Raw genomic sequence first — 23,315 nt, 5'->3', positions numbered from 1 at the left:
GACTCTACAAGGTGTCGTTCCACAGGGATTCTGGCCCATGTTGCCTCCAATGCTTCTCATTGTTTCGTCAAGTTGGCTGGATGTCATTTCGCTGTTGGACCATTCTTGATACAGACGGAAACTGTTGAGCATCAAAATCCAGTTGTGTTGCAGTTCTTGACCCAAACCGGTGTGCCTGGTACCTCCTACTACCATACCCCGTTCAAAGGCACTTAAATCAGTCCCTCCAGGATTCTGCGATAGCATAATTCAGTGCAAAATCAACCAATCCGCGCATATTATGTGAGAGCTCTCAATTTTGACAAATCCCTGCACTTTTAGCGCATAAAAGGTTCCAATTAAAAGCGGGTTCATAATTTTGACCAATTACTGCACTGTTACCGTGGAAAATGGCCCAATCCAACCACACGTCAACAACATCCCCCCCTGGCCTGTCAGCGTATCCATGTGCGAAGATGATGGGTGATTGTTGATGGCAGACAGGCACTACAATGAACAGAAATCAATCTCATTTGCCAACAAAAACAGCTAACAACCGTGCAATACACTTTCCAAATGTTTTTGGAAACTATAGAAAGTCGACAATCAACAGTCATTTGGAATCAGCAAAGCACATGAGAATGTCAGAACAGTTCCCACAACAGCGGCAGACCACCATGACTGAAGCGGTAGCAGGGAAGAGGGTGGTAGGCACTCTGCTCTCCCCAGTCTAACCTTGGCTTTAGTAGGGTGGTGGGCACTCTGCTCTCCCCAGTCTAACCTTGGCTTTAGTAGGGTGGTGGGCACTCTGCTCTCCCCAGTCTAACCTTGGCTTTAGTAGGGTGGTGGGCACTCTGCTCTCCCCAGTCTAACCTTGGCTTTAGTAGGGTGGTGGGCACTCTGCTCTCCCCAGTCTGACCTTGGCTTTAGTAGGGTGGTGGGCACTCTGCTCTCCCCAGTCTGACCTTGGCTTTAGTAGGGTGGTCGGCACTCTGCTCTCTCCAGTCTAACCTTGGCTTTAGTAGGGTGGTGGGCACTCTGCTCTCCCCAGTCTAACCTTGGCTTTAGTAGGGTGGTGGGCACTCTGCTCTCCCCAGCCTAACCTTGGCTTTAGTAGGGTGGTGGGCACTCTGCTCTCCCCAGTCTAACCTTGGCTTTAGTAAGGTGGTGGGCACTCTGCTCTCCCCAGTCTAACCTTGGCTTTAGTAAGGTGGTGGGCACTCTGCTCTCCCCAGTCTAACCTTGGCTTTAGTAGGGTGGTCGGCACTCTGCTCTCCCCAGTCTGACCTTGGCTTTAGTAGGGTGGTGGGCACTCTGCTCTCCCCAGTCTGACCTTGGCTTTAGTAGGGTGGTCGGCACTCTGCTCTCTCCAGTCTAACCTTGGCTTTAGTAGGGTGGTGGGCACTCTGCTCTCCCCAGTCTAACCTTGGCTTTAGTAGGGTGGTGGGCACTCTGCTCTCCCCAGCCTAACCTTGGCTTTAGTAGGGTGGTGGGCACTCTGCTCTCCCCAGTCTAACCTTGGCTTTAGTAAGGTGGTGGGCACTCTGCTCTCCCCAGTCTAACCTTGGCTTTAGTAAGGTGGTGGGCACTCTGCTCTCCCCAGTCTAACCTTGGCTTTAGTAGGGTGGTCGGCACTCTGCTCTCCCCAGTCTAACCTTGGCTTTAGTAGGGTGGTGGGCACTCTGCTCTCCCCAGTCTAACCTTGGCTTTAGTAGGGTGGTGGGCACTCTGCTCTCCCCAGTCTAACCTTGGCTTTAGTAGGGTGGTCGGCACTCTGCTCTCCCCAGTCTAACCTTGGCTTTAGTAGGGTGGTCGGCACTCTGCTATCCCCAGTCTAACCTTGGCTTTAGTAGGGTGGTGGGCACTCTGCTCTCCCCAGTCTAACCTTGGCTTTAGTAGGGTGGTGGGCACTCTGCTCTCCCCAGTCTAACCTTGGCTTTAGTAGGGTGGTGGGCACTCTGCTCTCCCCAGTCTAACCTTGGCTTTAGTAGGGTGGTCGGCACTCTGCTCTCTCCAGTCTAACCTTGGCTTTAGTAGGGTGGTCGGCACTCTGCTCTCCCCAGTCTAACCTTGGCTTTAGTAGGGTGGTGGGCACTCTGCTCTCCCCAGTCTAACCTTGGCTTTAGTAAGGTGGTGGGCACTCTGCTCTCCCCAGTCTAACCTTGGCTTTAGTAGGGTGGTCGGCACTCTGCTCTCTCCAGTCTAACCTTGGCTTTAGTAGGGTGGTCGGCACTCTGCTCTCCCCAGTCTAACCTTGGCTTTAGTAAGGTGGTGGGCACTCTGCTCTCCCCAGTCTAACCTTGGCTTTAGTAGGGTGGTGGGCACTCTGCTCTCCCCAGTCTAACCTTGGCTTTAGTAGGGTGGTGGGCACTCTGCTCTCCCCAGTCTAACCTTGGCTTTAGTAGGGTGGTGGGCACTCTGCTCTCCCCAGTCTAACCTTGGCTTTAGTAGGGTGGTGGGCACTCTGCTCTCCCCAGTCTAACCTTGGCTTTAGTAAGGTGGTGGGCACTCTGCTCTCCCCAGTCTAACCTTGGCTTTAGTAGGGTGGTGGGCACTCTGCTCTCCCCAGTCTAACCTTGGCTTTAGTAGGGTGGTGGGCACTCTGCTCTCCCCAGTCTAACCTTGGCTTTAGTAGGGTGGTCGGCACTCTGCTCTCTCCAGTCTAACCTTGGCTTTAGTAGGGTGGTCAGCACTCTGCTCTCCCCAGTCTAACCTTGGCTTTAGTAGGGTGGTGGGCACTCTGCTCTCCCCAGTCTAACCTTGGCTTTAGTAGGGTGGTGGGCACTCTGCTCTCCCCAGTCTAACATTGGCTTTAGTGGGGTGGTGGGCACTCTGCTCTCCCCAGTCTAACCTTGGCTTTAGTAGGGTGGTCGGCACTCTGCTCTCTCCAGTCTAACCTTGGCTTTAGTAGGGTGGTCGGCACTCTGCTCTCCCCAGTCTAACCTTGGCTTTAGTAGGGTGGTGGGCACTCTGCTCTCCCCAGTCTAACCTTGGCTTTAGTAGGGTGGTGGGCACTCTGCTCTCCCCAGTCTAACCTTGGCTTTAGTAAGGTGGTGGGCACTCTGCTCTCCCCAGTCTAACCTTGGCTTTAGTAGGGTGGTGGGCACTCTGCTCTCCCCAGTCTAACCTTGGCTTTAGTAGGGTGGTGGGCACTCTGCTCTCCCCAGTCTAACCTTGGCTTTAGTAGGGTGGTGGGCACTCTGCTCTCCCCAGTCTAACATTGGCTTTAGTGGGGTGGTGGGCACTCTGCTCTCCCCAGTCTAACCTTGGCTTTAGTAGGGTGGTCGGCACTCTGCTCTCTCCAGTCTAACCTTGGCTTTAGTAGGGTGGTCGGCACTCTGCTCTCCCCAGTCTAACCTTGGCTTTAGTAGGGTGGTGGGCACTCTGCTCTCCCCAGTCTAACCTTGGCTTTAGTAGGGTGGTCGGCACTCTGCTCTCTCCAGTCTAACCTTGGCTTTAGTAGGGTGGTGGGCACTCTGCTCTCCCCAGTCTAACCTTGGCTTTAGTAGGGTGGTCGGCACTCTGCTCTCTCCAGTCTAACCTTGGCTTTAGTAAGGTGGTGGGCACTCTGCTCTCCCCAGTCTAACCTTGGCTTTAGTAGGGTGGTGGGCACTCTGCTCTCCCCAGTCTAACCTTGGCTTTAGTAGGGTGGTGGGCACTCTGCTCTCCCCAGTCTAACCTTGGCTTTAGTAGGGTGGTGGGCACTCTGCTCTCCCCAGTCTAACCTTGGCTTTAGTAGGGTGGTCGGCACTCTGCTCTCTCCAGTCTAACCTTGGCTTTAGTAGGGTGGTCGGCACTCTGCTCTCCCCAGTCTAACCTTGGCTTTAGTAGGGTGGTGGGCACTCTGCTCTCCCCAGTCTAACCTTGGCTTTAGTAGGGTGGTGGGCACTCTGCTCTCCCCAGTCTAACCTTGGCTTTAGTAGGGTGGTGGGCACTCTGCTCTCCCCAGTCTAACCTTGGCTTTAGTAGGGTGGTGGGCACTCTGCTCTCCCCAGTCTAACCTTGGCTTTAGTAGGGTGGTGGGCACTCTGCTCTCCCCAGTCTAACCTTGGCTTTAGTAAGGTGGTGGGCACTCTGCCCTCCCCAGTCTAACCTTGGCTTTAGTAGGGTGGTGGGCACTCTGCTCTCCCCAGTCTAACCTTGGCTTTAGTAGGGTGGTGGGCACTCTGCTCTCCCCAGTCTAACCTTGGCTTTAGTAGGGTGGTCGGCACTCTGCTCTCTCCAGTCTAACCTTGGCTTTAGTAGGGTGGTCAGCACTCTGCTCTCCCCAGTCTAACCTTGGCTTTAGTAGGGTGGTGGGCACTCTGCTCTCCCCAGTCTAACCTTGGCTTTAGTAAGGTGGTGGGCACTCTGCTCTCCCCAGTCTAACCTTGGCTTTAGTAGGGTGGTGGGCACTCTGCTCTCCCCAGTCTAACCTTGGCTTTAGTAGGGTGGTGGGCACTCTGCTCTCCCCAGTCTAACCTTGGCTTTAGTAGGGTGGTGGGCACTCTGCTCTCCCCAGTCTAACATTGGCTTTAGTGGGGTGGTGGGCACTCTGCTCTCCCCAGTCTAACCTTGGCTTTAGTAGGGTGGTCGGCACTCTGCTCTCCCCAGTCTAACCTTGGCTTTAGTAGGGTGGTGGGCACTCTGCTCTCCCCAGTCTAACCTTGGCTTTAGTAAGGTGGTGGGCACTCTGCTCTCCCCAGTCTAACCTTGGCTTTAGTAGGGTGGTGGGCACGCTGCTCTCCCCAGTCTAACCTTGGCTTTAGTAGGGTGGTGGGCACTCTGCTCTCCCCAGTCTAACCTTGGCTTTAGTAGGGTGGTGGGCACTCTGCTCTCCCAGTCTAACATTGGCTTTAGTAGGGTGGTGGGCACTCTGCTCTCCCCAGTCTAACCTTGGCTTTAGTAGGGTGGTCGGCACTCTGCTCTCTCCAGTCTAACCTTGGCTTTAGTAGGGTGGTCGGCACTCTGCTCTCCCCAGTCTAACCTTGGCTTTAGTAGGGTGGTGGGCACTCTGCTCTCCCCAGTCTAACCTTGGCTTTAGTAAGGTGGTGGGCACTCTGCTCTCCCCAGTCTAACCTTGGCTTTAGTAGGGTGGTGGGCACTCTGCTCTCCCCAGTCTAACCTTGGCTTTAGTAGGGTGGTGGGCACTCTGCTCTCCCCAGTCTAACCTTGGCTTTAGTAGGGTGGTCGGCACTCTGCTCTCCCCAGTCTAACCTTGGCTTTAGTAAGGTGGTCGGCACTCTGCTCTCGCCAGTCTAAACTTGGCTTTAGTAGGGAGGTGGGCTCTCTGCTCTCCCCAGTCTAACCTTGGCTTTAGTAAGGTGGTCGGCACTCTGCTCTCCCCAGTCTAACCTTGGCTTTAGTAGGGTGGTGGGCACTCTGCTCTCCCCAGTCTAACCTTGGCTTTAGTAGGGTGGTGGGCACTCTGCTCTCCCCAGTCTAACCTTGGTTTTAGTAGGGTGGTGGGCACTCTGCTCTCCCCAGTCTAACCTTGGCTTTAGTAGGGTGGTCGGCACTCTGCTCTCCCCAGTCTAACCTTGGCTTTAGTAGGGTGGTGGGCTCTCTGCTGTCCCCAGTCTAACCTTGGCTTTAGTAAGGTGGTCGGCACTCTGCTCTCCCCAGTCTAACATTGGCTTTAGTAGGGTGGTCGGCACTCTGCTCTCCCCAGTCTAACCTTGGCTTTAGTAAGGTGGTGGGCACTCTGCTCTCCCCAGTCTAACCTTGGCTTTAGTAGGGTGGTGGGCACGCTGCTCTCCCCAGTCTAACCTTGGCTTTAGTAGGGTGGTGGGCACTCTGCTCTCCCCAGTCTAACCTTGGCTTTAGTAGGGTGGTGGGCACTCTGCTCTCCCCAGTCTAACCTTGGCTTTAGTAGGGTGGTGGGCACTCTGCTCTCTCCAGTCTAACCTTGGCTTTAGTAGGGTGGTGGGCACTCTGCTCTCCCCAGTCTAAACCTTGGCTTTAGTAGGGTGGTGGGCACTCTGCTCTCCCCAGTCTAACCTTGGCTTTAGTAGGGTGGTGGGCACTCTGCTCTCTCCAGTCTAACCTTGGCTTTAGTAGGGTGGTGGGCACTCTGCTCTCCCCAGTCTAACCTTGGCTTTAGTAGGGTGGTCGGCACTCTGCTCTCCCCAGTCTAACCTTGGCTTTAGTAGGGTGGTGGGCACTCTGCTCTCCCCAGTCTAACCTTGGCTTTAGTAGGGTGGTGGGCACTCTGCTCTCCCCAGTCTAACCTTGGCTTTAGTAGGGTGGTGGGCACTCTGCTCTCCCCAGTCTAACCTTGGCTTTAGTAGGGTGGTGGGCACTCTGCTCTCCCCAGTCTAACCTTGGCTTTAGTAAGGTGGTGGGCACTCTGCCCTCCCCAGTCTAACCTTGGCTTTAGTAGGGTGGTGGGCACTCTGCTCTCCCCAGTCTAACCTTGGCTTTAGTAGGGTGGTGGGCACTCTGCTCTCCCCAGTCTAACCTTGGCTTTAGTAGGGTGGTCGGCACTCTGCTCTCTCCAGTCTAACCTTGGCTTTAGTAGGGTGGTCAGCACTCTGCTCTCCCCAGTCTAACCTTGGCTTTAGTAGGGTGGTGGGCACTCTGCTCTCCCCAGTCTAACCTTGGCTTTAGTAAGGTGGTGGGCACTCTGCTCTCCCCAGTCTAACCTTGGCTTTAGTAGGGTGGTGGGCACTCTGCTCTCCCCAGTCTAACCTTGGCTTTAGTAGGGTGGTGGGCACTCTGCTCTCCCCAGTCTAACCTTGGCTTTAGTAGGGTGGTGGGCACTCTGCTCTCCCCAGTCTAACATTGGCTTTAGTGGGGTGGTGGGCACTCTGCTCTCCCCAGTCTAACCTTGGCTTTAGTAGGGTGGTCGGCACTCTGCTCTCCCCAGTCTAACCTTGGCTTTAGTAGGGTGGTGGGCACTCTGCTCTCCCCAGTCTAACCTTGGCTTTAGTAAGGTGGTGGGCACTCTGCTCTCCCCAGTCTAACCTTGGCTTTAGTAGGGTGGTGGGCACGCTGCTCTCCCCAGTCTAACCTTGGCTTTAGTAGGGTGGTGGGCACTCTGCTCTCCCCAGTCTAACCTTGGCTTTAGTAGGGTGGTGGGCACTCTGCTCTCCCAGTCTAACATTGGCTTTAGTAGGGTGGTGGGCACTCTGCTCTCCCCAGTCTAACCTTGGCTTTAGTAGGGTGGTCGGCACTCTGCTCTCTCCAGTCTAACCTTGGCTTTAGTAGGGTGGTCGGCACTCTGCTCTCCCCAGTCTAACCTTGGCTTTAGTAGGGTGGTGGGCACTCTGCTCTCCCCAGTCTAACCTTGGCTTTAGTAAGGTGGTGGGCACTCTGCTCTCCCCAGTCTAACCTTGGCTTTAGTAGGGTGGTGGGCACTCTGCTCTCCCCAGTCTAACCTTGGCTTTAGTAGGGTGGTGGGCACTCTGCTCTCCCCAGTCTAACCTTGGCTTTAGTAGGGTGGTCGGCACTCTGCTCTCCCCAGTCTAACCTTGGCTTTAGTAAGGTGGTCGGCACTCTGCTCTCGCCAGTCTAACCTTGGCTTTAGTAGGGAGGTGGGCTCTCTGCTCTCCCCAGTCTAACCTTGGCTTTAGTAAGGTGGTCGGCACTCTGCTCTCCCCAGTCTAACCTTGGCTTTAGTAGGGTGGTGGGCACTCTGCTCTCCCCAGTCTAACCTTGGCTTTAGTAGGGTGGTGGGCACTCTGCTCTCCCCAGTCTAACCTTGGTTTTAGTAGGGTGGTGGGCACTCTGCTCTCCCCAGTCTAACCTTGGCTTTAGTAGGGTGGTCGGCACTCTGCTCTCCCCAGTCTAACCTTGGCTTTAGTAGGGTGGTGGGCTCTCTGCTGTCCCCAGTCTAACCTTGGCTTTAGTAAGGTGGTCGGCACTCTGCTCTCCCCAGTCTAACATTGGCTTTAGTAGGGTGGTCGGCACTCTGCTCTCCCCAGTCTAACCTTGGCTTTAGTAAGGTGGTGGGCACTCTGCTCTCCCCAGTCTAACCTTGGCTTTAGTAGGGTGGTGGGCACGCTGCTCTCCCCAGTCTAACCTTGGCTTTAGTAGGGTGGTGGGCACTCTGCTCTCCCCAGTCTAACCTTGGCTTTAGTAGGGTGGTGGGCACTCTGCTCTCCCCAGTCTAACCTTGGCTTTAGTAGGGTGGTGGGCACTCTGCTCTCTCCAGTCTAACCTTGGCTTTAGTAGGGTGGTGGGCACTCTGCTCTCCCCAGTCTAAACCTTGGCTTTAGTAGGGTGGTGGGCACTCTGCTCTCCCCAGTCTAACCTTGGCTTTAGTAGGGTGGTGGGCACTCTGCTCTCTCCAGTCTAACCTTGGCTTTAGTAGGGTGGTGGGCACTCTGCTCTCCCCAGTCTAACCTTGGCTTTAGTAGGGTGGTCGGCACTCTGCTCTCCCCAGTCTAACCTTGGCTTTAGTAGGGTGGTGGGCACTCTGCTCTCCCCAGTCTAACCTTGGCTTTAGTAGGGTGGTGGGCACTCTGCTCTCCCCAGTCTAACCTTGGCTTTAGTAGGGTGGTCGGCACTCTGCTCTCCCCAGTCTGTTTTTGGAGAGCGCTGATCAAAGCACTGAGTACAATTTGTCAGCTTTGCCGTTTTAAACCCTCTGTAAAACTTCATACGGATCACGAAAACACAATATTTCTGGATGTAAAAAAAACGGAATAGTACATATCAACCACAATACTCGTTTTCTGTTCTTTATCTCCCTTATGACCCTTTCAGAAAAAATCTAAATCTCAAGTATTTTGATGACAACTTATTCGAAATATCGATCCTCAAATTGAAAGCGATTGATCAGCTTTGAATCATTTTATTTTTGAGAGAGAGAGAGAGAGAGAGAGAGAGAGAGAGAGAGAGAGAGAGAGAGAGAGAGAGAAAGGGGAATGTGTAATGTTTACTGTTAATTTTTATTGTTTATTTCACTTTTGTATATTATCTTCCTCACTTGCTTTGGCAATGTTAACACACGTTTCGAATGCCAATAAAGCCTCTTGAATTGAATGGGAGGTGCATCTTGGGTTGATAGCAAGCCCCAAGCCTGATGGAGAGGAGAGGTGTGAGTGGATTATGACAGAGCTGTTTGTTCAGGAAAATAAACACAATTGAGCACTTTAGATGTTTCTTATTGTTTTTGTTTGATGTATTCTGCTTAAAATCGTCCTAAAACTGAGCACATATGACTTTATAGCTTTATATGAAATGAAACCATCGCAAAATGTATCGCACAATTTCAGAAAATCTACCGCAAAAATCAAGCATTTTTGGCCTCAGAAATCACAAAAAGATATTGAGAAAACTTGGAAGAACAGTTAAATATTTAGTCTTGCCCATTCACCCTCTGAAAGGCACACATACACTATCCATGTCTCGATTGTCTAAAGGCTTAAAAATCCTTCTTTAACCCGTCTCCTCCCCTTGGATTTAACAAGTGACAACAATAAAGGATCATAGCTTTTACCTGGATTCACCTGGTCAGTCTGTCATGGAAAGAGCAGGCGTTCCTTAATGTTTTGCACATTCAGTGGATCCTAAACATACAGGATAACCGAGTCTGACTGTCTAGGCCTATAGTTAGTACTGTAGGACATACTAAGGTAAATAGCTAGGACAAGGCTAGGTACAGGGGCATGGTCAAAACTAAAATTAGTAGTCACATAGCTGAGACGATGTTACAGAGGCATCGAGTGTTTGTTTCAATGGCTCCAGGGCTGCAGTCTGTGTCCTAGCTCTGTCAGCCAGGGTCACATGGGGTCAGGGCAGGGTAAACCTATCCTGAAACCCTCAGGCCAAGCCACAGCCGGAATATCATATACACAAAAGTGCACGCACACAAGCGCGTGCACACACACACACACACACAATGCCGTCACACACGCACACACTCAACAGCCAAACCATATCCGCTGAATAATTTTACTGAACATGTTTGCTCAGGAGAAAACGATCTGAGATCAGGTACAATGATTACATTATATGTACACAATACATGAATATATAGACTCCAAGAACATTCTTCCACATTAAGAGACAATTTGTCAAATACCACCATCTTTCATCTAATAATCTCATAAGAACAGCCTATGATTACTTACCTGTAATAAAGTAGAATGTGACCTCGAGTTTGGAATGTTACAATGAAGAAAGCAGACTGAGACTGAGCAGCTCACTAGTCACTACTATTTACAATCACCTGTGTGAGTGTGTTAAAAGGTGAGCACACACATATACTTTCTCACACCATGAGAGAGCCCTAAATTGTGCCCAGCATGTCTTCTAAACAAGAGAGTGCACAGTCTTACTACACACTCGTACCTCTTTCACTGCAGTGTGGGATGCATACAGTATCGGTAAGCTCTTTCCCAGAGTGGGAGGAAGCTGGCCCTAGCAGCTGATCTGAAGTTAGTGTTGCATTGTGGCACTTCATGGTAATGGTTAAGATTTGGCGAGGTTAAGCTGAACCTAGATCTGTGTCTATGGGAAACTTGGACTGGAGCTTCTCTCACCTCTCCTCTTACCTCTCCCACCTCTCTCGCTGACACTCTCAATCTCGGCGTCCTCACAGCTGCTATACTCCGGCGTGGTCCCTCCCTCTTCCTCTGAGCTGCTGACAGATGTCTGTCTCTTCCCGGCACCGCCACGTTTTGACTTGTACGGCCGTGGCGGGGGCGGCCGCAGAGACTCTGACTGGTCCGAGCTGAGCGAATCATTGCGCAGCATGCTCGCAGCCTTGTCCCGTTTGGACCGGCGCAGGAGGGGATCCTGACCGGGGCCTGGGGCTGTCCCAGGGGGCTCCCTGAGTTCTGGGGGCTGGGGCTGTGGAGGGCCGAGGCCCTGTGGCCCCCTAGTGCCCCCCACCACCGTCCTCTGGCCCAGCATAGCCTCGGGCTGGCCCCCAATGCCCCCAACACTCTCAAACCCAATCCCCATCCCAACCCCCCTGCCTCGCCCCTGGGGCTGTAGAGGGTGCCTGTCCCCCAGTGGCTCCCCTGGCTGGGGCTGGGCTAAATGTCGGGGGGCATTGGGGTCTATGTGGTAGCCCTCCTCTGTCCATCGGGGGACCCCCACTCCCACAGGGTCATGTTCCAGAGAGCGGCCCTTACTCAGCCGCCGGCCCTCCCTCCGCTCCCGCTCCCACTGGTCCCGGTCCACTGACACCTGGGTATGGAGTCTGGGGTGACCCGGCCGACGCTCACCTCGACCTTTAATGTTCTGATCGCCCGGCTTTCTCCTGGTGTGTGAAGGAGAGAGAACGAGAGTGAGAGAGAGAACGGATTAGGTGTATGTCAGTTTAGAGTAAGGTTTAAGTAGGTTAAAATAAAATTGTATTGGTCGAGTATACACATATTGCAGATGTTATCGCAGGTGCAGTGAAATGCTTATGTTTCTATCTCCAACAGTGTAGTAATACCTAACAATACACACAAATCCCCAAAATAAAAATAAATGAATTTCAGAACGAGCAATGCCAGAGTCTGGAATATAAATATATACACTGTATTCTGAAAATATTCTGGCCCCTTGAAGGTGGGAATAATAATAGAATAAGGTGCAGCCTTATTCTAAAATTGATTAAATTATTTGTATCAATATACACACAACACCTCATAATGACAAAGCGAAAACAGGTGTTTAGAAATGTTGCAAATTTTTTACAAATAAAATACAGAAATACCAGACCCTTTTCTATGAGACTCGAAATTGAGCTCAGGTGCATCCTGTTTCCATTGATCATCCATGAGATGTTTTTACAACTTGATTGGAGTCCACCTGTGGTAAATTCAATTAATTGGAAATTATTTGGAAAGGCACACACCTGTCTATAAGGTCCCACAGTTGACAGTGTATGTCAGAACAAAACCAAGCCACGAGGTCAAGGAATTGTCCATAGAGCTCCGATACAGGAATATGTCGAGGCACAGATCTGGGGCTGGGTACCAAAACATTTCTGCAGCTTTGAAGGTCCCCAAGAACACAGTGGCCTCCATCATTTTGAAATCGAAGAAGTTTAGAACCACCAAGACTAGAGCTGGCCGCCCGGTCGAACTGAGCAATCGGGGGAGAAGGGCCTTGGTCAGGGAGGTGACTCTGACAGAGCTCCAGGGATGGGAGGATCTTCCAAAAGATGAAAAAGATGAAAGGTGAAGCATGGTGGTGGCAGCATCATGCTGAGGGGATGTTTTTCAGAGGCAGGGACTGGGAGACTAGTCAGGATAGAGGGAAAGATGAACGGAGCCAAGTACAGAAAGATCCTTGATGAGCGCTCAGGACCTCAGACTGGGGCGAAGGTTCACCTTCCAATAGGACAACAACCCTAAGTACACAGTAGGGGTCGACCGATCATGATTTTTCAACGCCGATACCGATTATTGCAGGACCACAAAAAGCCGATACCGATTAATCTGACAATTTTTAGATATATATATTTGTAATAATGACAATTACAACAATACCGAATGAAGAATGAACACTTTTATTTGAACTTAATATAATACATAAATAAAATCATTTTAGTCTCAAATAAATAATGAAACATGTTCAATTTGGTTTAAATAATGCAAAAACACAATGTTAGAGAAGAAAGTAAAAGTGCAATATGTGCCATGTAAAAAAGCTAACGTTTAAATTCCTTGCTCAGAACATGAGAACATATGAAAGCTGGTGGTTCCTTTTAACATGAGTCTTCAATATTCCCAGTTAAGACTTTTTACGTTGTAGTTTTTATAGGAATTTTAGGACTATTTTCACGATACCATTTGTATTTCATATACCTTTGACTATTGGATGTTCTTATAGGCACTTTAGTATTTCTAGCCTAATCTCGGCAGTTGATAGGAATGAAGTCATAAACAGCACTGTGCTTCAATGATTGAGCTGCTGGCAAACGCAGTAAAGTGCTGTTTGAATGAATGCTTACGAGCCTGCTGCTGCCGATCACTGCTCTATCAAATCATATACTTAAATATAATAAACACACAGAAATACGAGCCTTTGGTCATTAATATGGTCAAATAAGGAAACTCTCATTTCGAAAACAAAATGCGGAACTGTTCCGTATTTTCTAGAATGGGTGGCAACCCTAATTCTAAATATTGCTATTACGTGGCACAACCTTCAATGTTATGTCATAATTATGTAAAATTCTGGCATATTAATTACGGTCTTTGTTAGGAAGAAATGGTCTTCACACAGTTCGCAACGAGCCAGGCGACCCAAACTGCTGCCTGTATCCTGACTCTGCTTGCACTAAACGCAAGAGAAATGACACAATTTCCCTAGTTAATATTGCCTACTAACATGAATTTCTATTAACTACATATTCAGGTTAAAAAAAGATGTGTTTGTTTATTGATTTTAAGAAAAGTATTGATGTTCATGGTTAAGTACATTTGTGCAACGATTGTGCTTTTTTTCGCGAATGTGCTTTTATTAATTCATCACCCGTTTGGCGAAGTTGAAGTAGGCTGTGATTCGAAGAAAAATTAACAGACACCGCATTGATTATATGCAACGCAGGACAAACTAGTTAAACTAGTAATATCATCAACCATGTGTAGTTAACTAGTGATTATGTGAATATTGATTGTTTTTTATAAGATACGTTTAATGCTAGCTAGAAACTACCTTGGCTCCTTGCAGCCACAATGTCCTTTTGATGCTGCACTCGCGTAACAGGTGATCAGCCTGCCACGTAGTCTCCTCGTGGATTGCAATGTAATCGGCCTTAATCGATGTCCAAAAAGGCTGATTACCGATTGTTATGAAAACTTGAAATCAGCCCTAATTAATCGGCCAACCCGATTAATCGGTCAACCTCTAGTACACAGCAAAGACAACGCAGGAGTGTCTTAGGGACAAGTTAATGTCATTGAGTGGCCCAGCCAGACCCCGGACTTGAACCCGATTTAACGTAGGGGGCAGCATTCGGAATTATGGATGAAAAGTGTGCCCAAATTAAAACTGCCTGCTACTCAGGCCCAGAAGATAGGATATGCATATAATAATGCATATAATATAGTAGATTTGGATAGAAAACACTCTAAAGTTTCCAAAACTGTTAACATAATGTCTGTGAGTATAACAGAACTGATATGGCAGGCGAAAACCTGAAGAAAATCCAACCAGGAAGTACTATTATTTTGAAAGGCTGTTTTTCCATTGAAAGCCTATCCACCATACAAAGACTTAGGACCCAGTTCACGGTCTCTGTGGCTTCCTCTACATGTGGCCAGTCTTTAGGCATTGTTTCAGGCTTTTACTCTGAAAAATGAGGGAGATACAGCACTTTCAATCAGTGGCCAGTGGAAATTTCCATTGCTCAGCCATGCGCCTTTTCGTCTGGACTTAGTGCATTCCGATTACTGGACAAAACACGCAAACAAAAAGGAGGTATTTGGTCATAAAGAGGGACATTATCGAACAAAACAAACATTTATTGTCTAACATGGAGACCTGGGAGTGCCACCAGATGAAGATCTTCAAAGGTTAGTGATTCATTTTTATCTCTTTCTGCTTTCTGTGACTAGGTGCTGACCTAACATAATCGCATGGTGAAGCCGTTTCGCAGTAAAGCCTTTTTGAAATCGGACACTGTGGTTGGATTTACAATAAGTTTATCTTTAAAATGGTGGATAATGCTTGTATGTTTGAGGAATTTTAATTATTGTATTTCTGTTGTTTTGAATTTGGCACCCTTCCACGTCTCTGGCTGTTGTTGAGGTGGGACGCTACCAGAGAGGTTAACATCTCTGGAGAGACCTGAAATAGCTGTGCAGCGACGGTCCTCATCCAACCTGACAGAGCTTGAGAGGATCTGCAGAGAAGAATGGGAGAAACTCCCCAAATACAGGCGTGCCATGCTTGTAGCGTCATACCCAGGAAGGCTTGATGCTGTAATCACTGGCAAAGGTGCTTCAACAAAGTACTGAGTAAAAGGTCTGAATACTTATATAAATGTGATACATTTGCAAACATTTCTAAAAACCTGTTTTTGCTTTGTCATTATGGGCTATTGTGTGTAGATTGATGAGGGGGGGACAATTGAATAAATGTTAGAATAAGGCTGTTATGTAACAAAATGTGGAAAAAGTGAAGGGGTCTGAATACTTTCCAAGTATTGTATATTATGGTGTGTATGGACAGTATATGAATATAAAAAAGGTGTGTACAGTAGTAGTTAAATAGGATGATGCCTTGACTAGAATACAGTATATATGTACACTGAGTAAACTGAGTTTAAGAACACTTTCCTAATGTTGAGTTTGGGGCATGACCTCTACAAGGTGTTGAAAGCGTTCCACAGGGATGCTGGCCCATGTTGACTCCAAAGCTTCCCACAGTTGTGTCAAGTTGGCTGGATGTCCTTTGGGTGGTGGACCATTCTTGATACACACAGGAAACTGTTGAGCGTGAAAAACTCAGCATAGTTGCAGTTCTTGACAAAAAACGGTGTGTCTGGCACCTACTACTATATCCTGTTCAAAGGCACTTGAATATTTTGTCTTGCCCATTCACCCTCTGAATGGCACACATCCACAATCCATGTCTCAAATCGTCTCGAGGTTTAAAAATCCTTCTTTAACCCGTCTCCTCCCCTTTATTTACACTGATTGAAGTGATTGATGTCATTTAACAAGTGACATCAATATGGGATCATAGCTTTCACCTGGATTCACCTGGTCAGTCTGTGTCATCGAACAAACTGTTGTTCTTAAAAATGTTCTATTCTTAGTGTACATATGAAGTATGTAAACATTATTAAAGTGACCAGTGATATGACTATGTACATAAGGCAGCAGTCACTAAGGAGCAGTGTAGAGGTTACAGGTCAACCATTTCTGTGTTCATGGCCAGGGCTTACGGCGGCTCGCTACGTGAGCGGGGGTCCATTCCGGGTGCCAGTCCTGGGTCACCGGGGTGATTGGGGTCGAGGGGCCCCAGGGGGACTTGGAAGTGGGAACGGAGCTTCTTGTCACCGGGGTTCAGGCCACACATGGCCGGGTCACTGATGCCTGAGCCTAGACCTGGCTTCCCTGGACCGGAGAACCACTCCCCTGGCTTAGTGAGGATCTCCTGCTGTTTACGGCAGTTATTACACACCCACATCACCTGGAGGGAGAGGTTATAACACAGTTATTACACACCCACATCACCTGGAGGGAGAGGTTATAACACAGTTATTACCCACCCACATCACCTGGAGGGAGAGGTTATAACACAGTTATTACACACCCACATCACCTGGAGGGAGAGGTTATAACACAGTTATTACCCACCCACATCACCTGGAGGGAGAGGTTATAACACAGTTATTACACACCCACATCACCTGGAGGGAGAGGTTATAACACAGTTATTACCCACCCACATCACCTGGAGGGAGAGGTTATAACACAGTTATTACCCACCCACATCACCTGGAGGGAGAGGTTATAACACAGTTATTACACACCCACATCACCTGGAGGGAGAGGTTATAACACAGTTATTACACACCCACATCACCTGGAGGGAGAGGTTATAACACAGTTATTACACACCCACATCACCTGGAGGGAGAGGTTATAACACAGTTATTACCCACCCACATCACCTGGAGGGAGAGGTTATAACACATTTATTACACACCCACATCACCTGGAGGGAGAGGTTATAACACAGTTATTACCCACCCACATCACCTGGAGGGAGAGGTTATAACACAGTTATTACCCACCCACATCACCTGGAGGGAGAGGTTATAACACAGTTATTACACACCCACATCACCTGGAGGGAGAGGTTATAACACAGTTATTACACACCCACATCACCTGGAGGGAGAGGTTATAACACAGTTATTACCCGGCCACACCACCTGCAGGAAATTGATACATAGAGTACTGCATTTGTTTGTTAAAATCTAAATCATTTACATGGATATAATTACTTAAAGCCCAAGTTGCTTTATCAATAGTTGGTTAGCAACTTACTTGGTACATATTGTATTGAATATCACATGAGAACAGCATTGTGTTGTGTATCGTGAGTGGCTATTATTATCACAAGTAATTAAGATAAGCACTGAGCCAATGTGAATAGTGACAAAACAACTGTAGAGTTCAGCATCAAACACAAACTATGGCTTAGAAACAGACAGAGAGGAATCAGGGGGGACCCGCTACTCTGTTCACCAGATTCCATAAGACTCCCTGATGGCTCCTTAAAGAGAACTAAGATAAAACACCTTGGCATGTTCCATATTTTCCCTCTCTCTCCCCCTCTCGTCCCCCTTTCTCTCACTCTCTCCCCCTCTCTCCTCCTCCAGATTGCTTTTGATTAAAAAGCCACAAAAGCCGAGGAGAAAACAGCCACACACCAACGCAGTTATATTTATCCCACCATCCACAAGGCAGGCAGGCAGGCAGGCACACACACACACACACACACACACACACACACACACACACACACACACACACACACACACACACACACACACACACACACACACACACACACAGTGCTTTGCTGAAGATATACACCAGCCCACCGATTCCTCCTGCCAGACCTAAGTAGCCGATCCCTGCCAGACCCAAGCAGCAGATCTGTGCCAGCACCAAGCATAGATCTCCCGCCTTGCCTGGTGCTGCAACATAGCGCCAGAACACACACACAATCCCTGACAGGGCAACCCTCCAACAGAACACACACTCCATGAGCGCACAGTCGCATATGCCTCCTGACACCTCCACTGCTGCTGTCCTAGTTTATCACACAACAGACAACTTTACTAGTCAGCTATAGTGGCACCGATCATTCCCAGTTGAAAGTTTACGTTAATGTGGGTGACACTTTCCATAAGACACAATGTTTTTATAGTGCTTAGTATCGTCTATAGTGCATTATTAGAATGCTTAAATGTGTAAGTGCCTTTTCCTCTCTCTCTCAAGTATTTTTAGCCAGATCCTTAATTGGTATGTCAAATTTGATGTTCCTTTTGATGGCATAGAAGGCCCTTCTTGCCTTATCTCTCAGATCGTTCACAGCTTTGTGGAAGTTACCTGTGGCGTACGAGGTATGTATAGTTGTTTGTGTGCTCTAGTGCAAAGGTGTCTAGATGGAATTTGTATTTGTGGTCCTGGCAACTGGACCTTTTTTGGAACACCATTAATTTTCTCTCTCTGTCTCTCTCTCTCTGTCTCTCTCTCTCTGTCTCTCTCTCTCTCTGTCTCTCTCTCTCTCTCTGTCTCTCTCTGTCTCTCTCTCTCTCTCTGTCTCTCTCTGTCTCTCTCTGTCTCTCTCTGTCTCTCTTTCTCTCTCTCTCTCTCTTTTTGCATCACTCCCTTTTCTTTTTCCATCTTATTTTAGTATAAACAACCGCTTCAAACCCCAGTCTGACCCAGCATGTGACATTTAACATCTGACACCTCACATAAATGTTTTTCTACTACTGACACACACACGCACACATATTTACACACACACAGGGATCTGCACTAAATCAGACTCACAATCCACAACAGTCAGATGTGGATGAACCCTTGCAGTACATGATTAGAAAGGCACTCTATAATCCTGTGTGTGTGTGTGTGTGTGTGTGTGTGTGTGTGTGTGTGTGTGTGTGTGTGTGTGTGTGTGTGTGTGTGTGTGAGAGAGAGAGTGAAAAAAAAGGCCAACAATGTATGTTCCGAGGTCACCGCTGACAAGAAACTTTGGCCAACATTGAAAACGCTCATGCACCATTTTGCCTCACATCTGGACCTTGCATCACTAATTAAGGTCCAGATGACACCAATACAAATGGACAACATTTGCGAGGCAGTGCAGGACCCTAAGAACTGCTGTTTTTCCATGGAAGCCACAGATAATCCAGGAGTAATCCTGGTATTAGATCACCCTCTGATAGGAGGCAGCCAGTCGGCTGGATGGAGTCATAGTCAGGCAGATTGCAGCAAACACAAAGCCTTTACACACACTCCCACTTCCAACAGCAACATAGCACATGACCAGAAGAAACCCCAGAGACAAGAGACAGAGAAAGAGAGAGAGAACAAGAGAGACAGAGACCGAGACAGAGAGCTAGAGACAGAGAGCTAGAGACAGAGAACTAGAAACAGAGAGCTAGAGACAGAGAGCTAGAGACAGAGAGCTAGAGACAGAGAGCTAGAGACAGAGAACTAGAAACAGAGAACTAGAAACAGAGAGCTAGAGACAGAGAGCTAGAGACAGAGACAGAGAGCTAGAGACAGAGAGCTAGAGACAGAGAAAGAGAGAGAGAACAAGAGAGACAGAGACCGAGACAGAGAGCTAGAGACAGAGAGCTAGAGACAGAGAGCTAGAGACAGAGAGCTAGAGACAGAGAACTAGAAACAGAGAGCTAGAGACAGAGAGCTAGAGACAGAGACAGAGACAGAGAGCTAGAGACAGAAACAGAGAGCTAGAGACAGAGAGCTAGAGACAGAGACAGAGAGCTAGAGACAGAGAACTAGAAACAGAGAGCTAGAGACAGAGAGCTAGAGACAGAGACAGAGACAGAGAGCTAGAGACAGAGAGCTAGAGACAGAGAAAGAGAGAGAGAACAAGAGAGACAGAGACCGAGACAGAGTGCTAGAGACAGAGAGCTAGAGACAGAGAGCTAGAGACAGAGAGCTAGAGACAGAGAACTAGAAACAGAGAACTAGAAACAGAGAGCTAGAGACAGAGAGCTAGAGACAGAGACAGAGACAGAGAGCTAGAGACAGAAACAGAGAGCTAGAGACAGAGAGCTAGAGACAGAGACAGAGAGCTAGAGACAGAGAACTAGAAACAGAGAACTAGAAACAGAGAACTAGAAACAGAGAGCTAGAGACAGAGAGCTAGAGACAGAGACAGAGACAGAGAGCTAGAGACAGAAACAGAGAGCTAGAGACAGAGAGCTAGAGACAGAGACAGAGAGCTAGAGACAGAGAACTAGAAACAGAGAGCTAGAGACAGAGAGCAAGAGACAGAGAGCTAGAGACAGAGACAGAGAGCTAGAGACAGAGAACTAGAAACAGAGAGCTAGAGACAGAGAACTAGAAACAGAGAGCTAGAGACAGAGAGCTAGAGACAGAGACAGAGAGCTAGAGACAGAAACAGAGAGCTAGAGACAGAGAGCTAGAGACAGAGACAGAGAGCTAGAGACAGAGAACTAGAAACAGAGAGCTAGAGACAGAGAGCTAGAGACAGAGAGCTAGAGACAGAGAACTAGAAACAGAGAGCTAGAGACAGAGAGCTAGAGACAGAGACAGAGAGCTAGAGACAGAGAGCTAGAGACAGAGAACTAGAAACAGAGAGCTAGAGACAGAGAGCTAGACAGAGACAGAGAGCTAGAGACAGAAACAGAGAGCTAGAGACAGAGAGCTAGAGACAGAGACAGAGAGCTAGAGACAGAGACAGAGAGCTAGAGACAGAGAGCTAGAAACAGAGAGCTAGAGACAGAGAGCTAGAGACAGAAACAGAGAGCTAGAGACAGAGAGCTAGAGACAGAGACAGAGAGCTAGAGACAGAGACAGAGAGCTAGAAACAGAGAGCTAGAGACAGAGAGCTAGAGACAGAGAGCTAGAGACAGAGACAGAGAGCTAGAGACAGAGACAGAGTCAGGAGGGAAGCAGCATGTAATGTGAGCAGAAGAAACCCCCAGAGACTAGATAGTGAGTGAGTGCGTGTCTGTGTGTGTGCATGAGTGAGTGTAGAACAACAATGAAAAATTCAGTGCTGAAATCTCAGAGATTATATTGTATTGCTGCTGGTTCCTGGAAAGACTAACGCACTCTGTAACCATAGTTACCGCATGTCTGTCTTCAGGTACCCCTGAGAAAGGTCAACAAAAGGTCATGCTCTATAGTGGAACTAAATGCTTTACCACAGTAGAGTACATTATGAAAGAGAATGCTCATTCCCTAGTAACATACATAGCAACGACATCAAGATACAAGAAGAAATGGAATAGCCAAACGAGCCTGTGTTGTGGTTATTGTTTGGCATTTGTGACAGTATTTGAATGATCATGCGGTGTCAACATGTGGGTTATTTTCTTTCCAAGTAAATTGTGCTAAAAGTCTTTCTAATTGTAGTGGAAGAGGATTATAGCCATTATACTGTCTGGTTTCCTAAAGAGGAGAGTTCAGGGTAGAAGACTAAAGTCACTGGGTAACTGGATTCATAGGGGTTGAGAGGTCAAAAGGCTGACTGGTGACCGACTGGTTTCCTCCTACAGGGGTGTCAGACCCCTCAGTGACTAGCTCATTATCACACTAATTACCAGCTACATCATTTTTCTAATGACCATCCAATCAATAGGTGATCAGAGCCTCTGGCTGGGGCTGTGGGGAACTGGGATGCCCCTGATTTATCAACTCCTCGCCAAGCACTCAAATAGTTGAATCGGGTGTGTTAGTGCTGGGTTAGAACAAACATGTGTACAGTCTGAATTGAGAAACCCTGCTCTAGCCTACCCAGCCGGCCCCTGAACCATCTATACAATGTACTGTGCTATAATGTGATGGGCTATGATCTTGACTCCATTGACTAGTGTGAAGGGAACAGGCGAGGACCAGGAGTAGTGAGTCACTGCTGTCAGCGTGTCCTCACAGGTGAGATGGATGGGGTTTCCCTCCAGGGGCAAGGGGGCGGTCTGACAAGGGCACGTTCACAATGACAGCTTGACGTACGGAGGCAGCAACAAGCAATGCACTACCCATAATTCAGCGGGCTATAAATCCTAGGGAAGGATGAAAGAGTGCCACAAAGGAGATGAGTGTCCATTGGGGCTGTACATAAGCACACCCAGACCCCCCCCCCCCCCCCCCCCTCCCTAGATCACACACACAAATGCACACACACACTAAGTGACAGTACATATGGTAAACAAACACTCAAATTCTATCACACCCAGACCCATCCACGCAGAAACACACACACACACGTGAGCCATATCGACTGTTAAACACCGGATCAATAGTGTAAATAATTTACTTTGGGTCTCTGCTGATGTTGCAAAAGCCTACCTCTGTGTGTGTGTGTGTGTGTGTGTGTGTGTGTGTGTGTGTGTGTTGGGCCAGACATAGGTTTCCCTCTGACAAGGCATCAGTGGGTCGATACCCAGGACAAGTTTAGGCTTGCTCCCCCTCCCAATACAGGTTTTTCTGTGAATTAAACCGGATGATCTATGAATGTGCGTGTGTACGTGTGTGTGAGTGTGTGCATGTGTGTCTGTGCGGCTGGGACTGCTCTCACTCGCACTGGGAGTGTGTTTATTTTTTAATGTGCCCTCACACATTCACACACACACTCTCCCAAGGATGCACTCACTCACACACACGCACGCACGCACGCACACACACACACACACACACACACACACACAGCTGCTGTTACAAGACTCTTATTTACTAGTATTATTAATTCACAATTTAAACACTTGCCCCCCAATCCCCCTTCCCTAATACATGTGTAAATATTGGATCATAAATTGGGCCTTCCTGTATTATACTTATAATACAGCGGTGTCAGCCTCCAGTATTTGTGCTGCAATAGTTTATGTGTCGGGGGGCTAGGGTCAGTCTGTTATATCTGGAGTATTTCTCCTGTCTTATCTCTCTCTCTCGGAGGAGTACCTGCGCCCTAGGACCATGCCTCAGGACTACCTGGCCAGATGACTCCTTGCTGTCCTCAGTCCACCTGGTTATGCTGCTGCTCCAGTTTAAACTTTTGTGCCTGCGGCTATGGAACCCTGATCTGTTCACTAGACGTGCTACCTCGTCCCAGACCTGCTGTTTTGGACTCTCTCTCTACCGCACCTGCTGTCTCTAACTCTGAGTGATCTGCTAAGAAAAGCCAACTGACATCTACTCCTGAGGTGCTGACCTGTTGCACCCTCTACAACCACTGTGATTATTATTATCTGACCCTGCTGGTCATCTATGAATGTTTGAACATCTTGGCCATGTTCTGTTATAATCTCCACCCGGCACAGCCAGAAGAGGACTGGCCACCCCTCATAGCCTGGTTCCTCTCTAGGTTTCTTCCTAGGTTCTGGCCTTTCTTGGGAGTTTTTCCTAGCCACCGTGCTTCTACATCTGCATTGCTTGCTGTTTGGGGTTTTAGGCTGGGTTTATGTACAGCACTTTGTGACATCGGCTGATGTAAGAATGGCTTTATAAATACATTTGATTGATTGATAAACTTATGCTGACATGTTTATTCTAGTCTACTGATCCATTTACTTTATGTTCATATGTTACGTTGTATTATTTCTTATTTTTGTTGCATTGCCGAAGGAATCTGTAAGTAATTATGTCTATAAGTAATCATAATTGAATGGTGTATACCATGTGTATCCTGCCGGACAGGAAGTCTACTGTACTTCTGCC

At 48.3% G+C, this 23,315-nt stretch overlaps 1 protein-coding gene across 6 annotated transcripts in view; it reads right to left on the bottom strand.

The window, feature by feature from the left end:
- The window catches only part of LOC115135125 (regulating synaptic membrane exocytosis protein 1-like), a 73,291-nt gene that overhangs the window by 31,407 nt on the left and 18,569 nt on the right, over positions 1 to 23,315 (bottom strand). For 5 of the 6 annotated variants that reach the window (XM_065023202.1, XM_065023203.1, XM_065023205.1 and 2 more), the window contains exons 1-2: positions 15,803 to 16,015; positions 10,461 to 11,173 (exon numbers count right to left, since the gene is read on the bottom strand). In XM_065023202.1, coding sequence (XP_064879274.1) covers positions 10,461 to 11,173; positions 15,803 to 15,936 — 847 coding nt within the window. In that variant the 5' untranslated portion in view covers positions 15,937 to 16,015. Of the gene's footprint in view, positions 1 to 10,460; positions 11,174 to 15,802; positions 16,051 to 23,315 lie in introns of those variants that run through there. The other variant, XM_065023207.1, reaches the window with a different exon arrangement.

The sequence above is a fragment of the Oncorhynchus nerka genome, linkage group LG10 (assembly GCF_034236695.1).
Source record: "Oncorhynchus nerka isolate Pitt River linkage group LG10, Oner_Uvic_2.0, whole genome shotgun sequence".
In the NCBI taxonomy this organism is placed as follows: domain Eukaryota; kingdom Metazoa; phylum Chordata; class Actinopteri; order Salmoniformes; family Salmonidae; genus Oncorhynchus; species Oncorhynchus nerka.
Note: the sequence above shows the minus strand (reverse complement) of the source record. Positions and strands in the feature narration are given on the sequence as shown.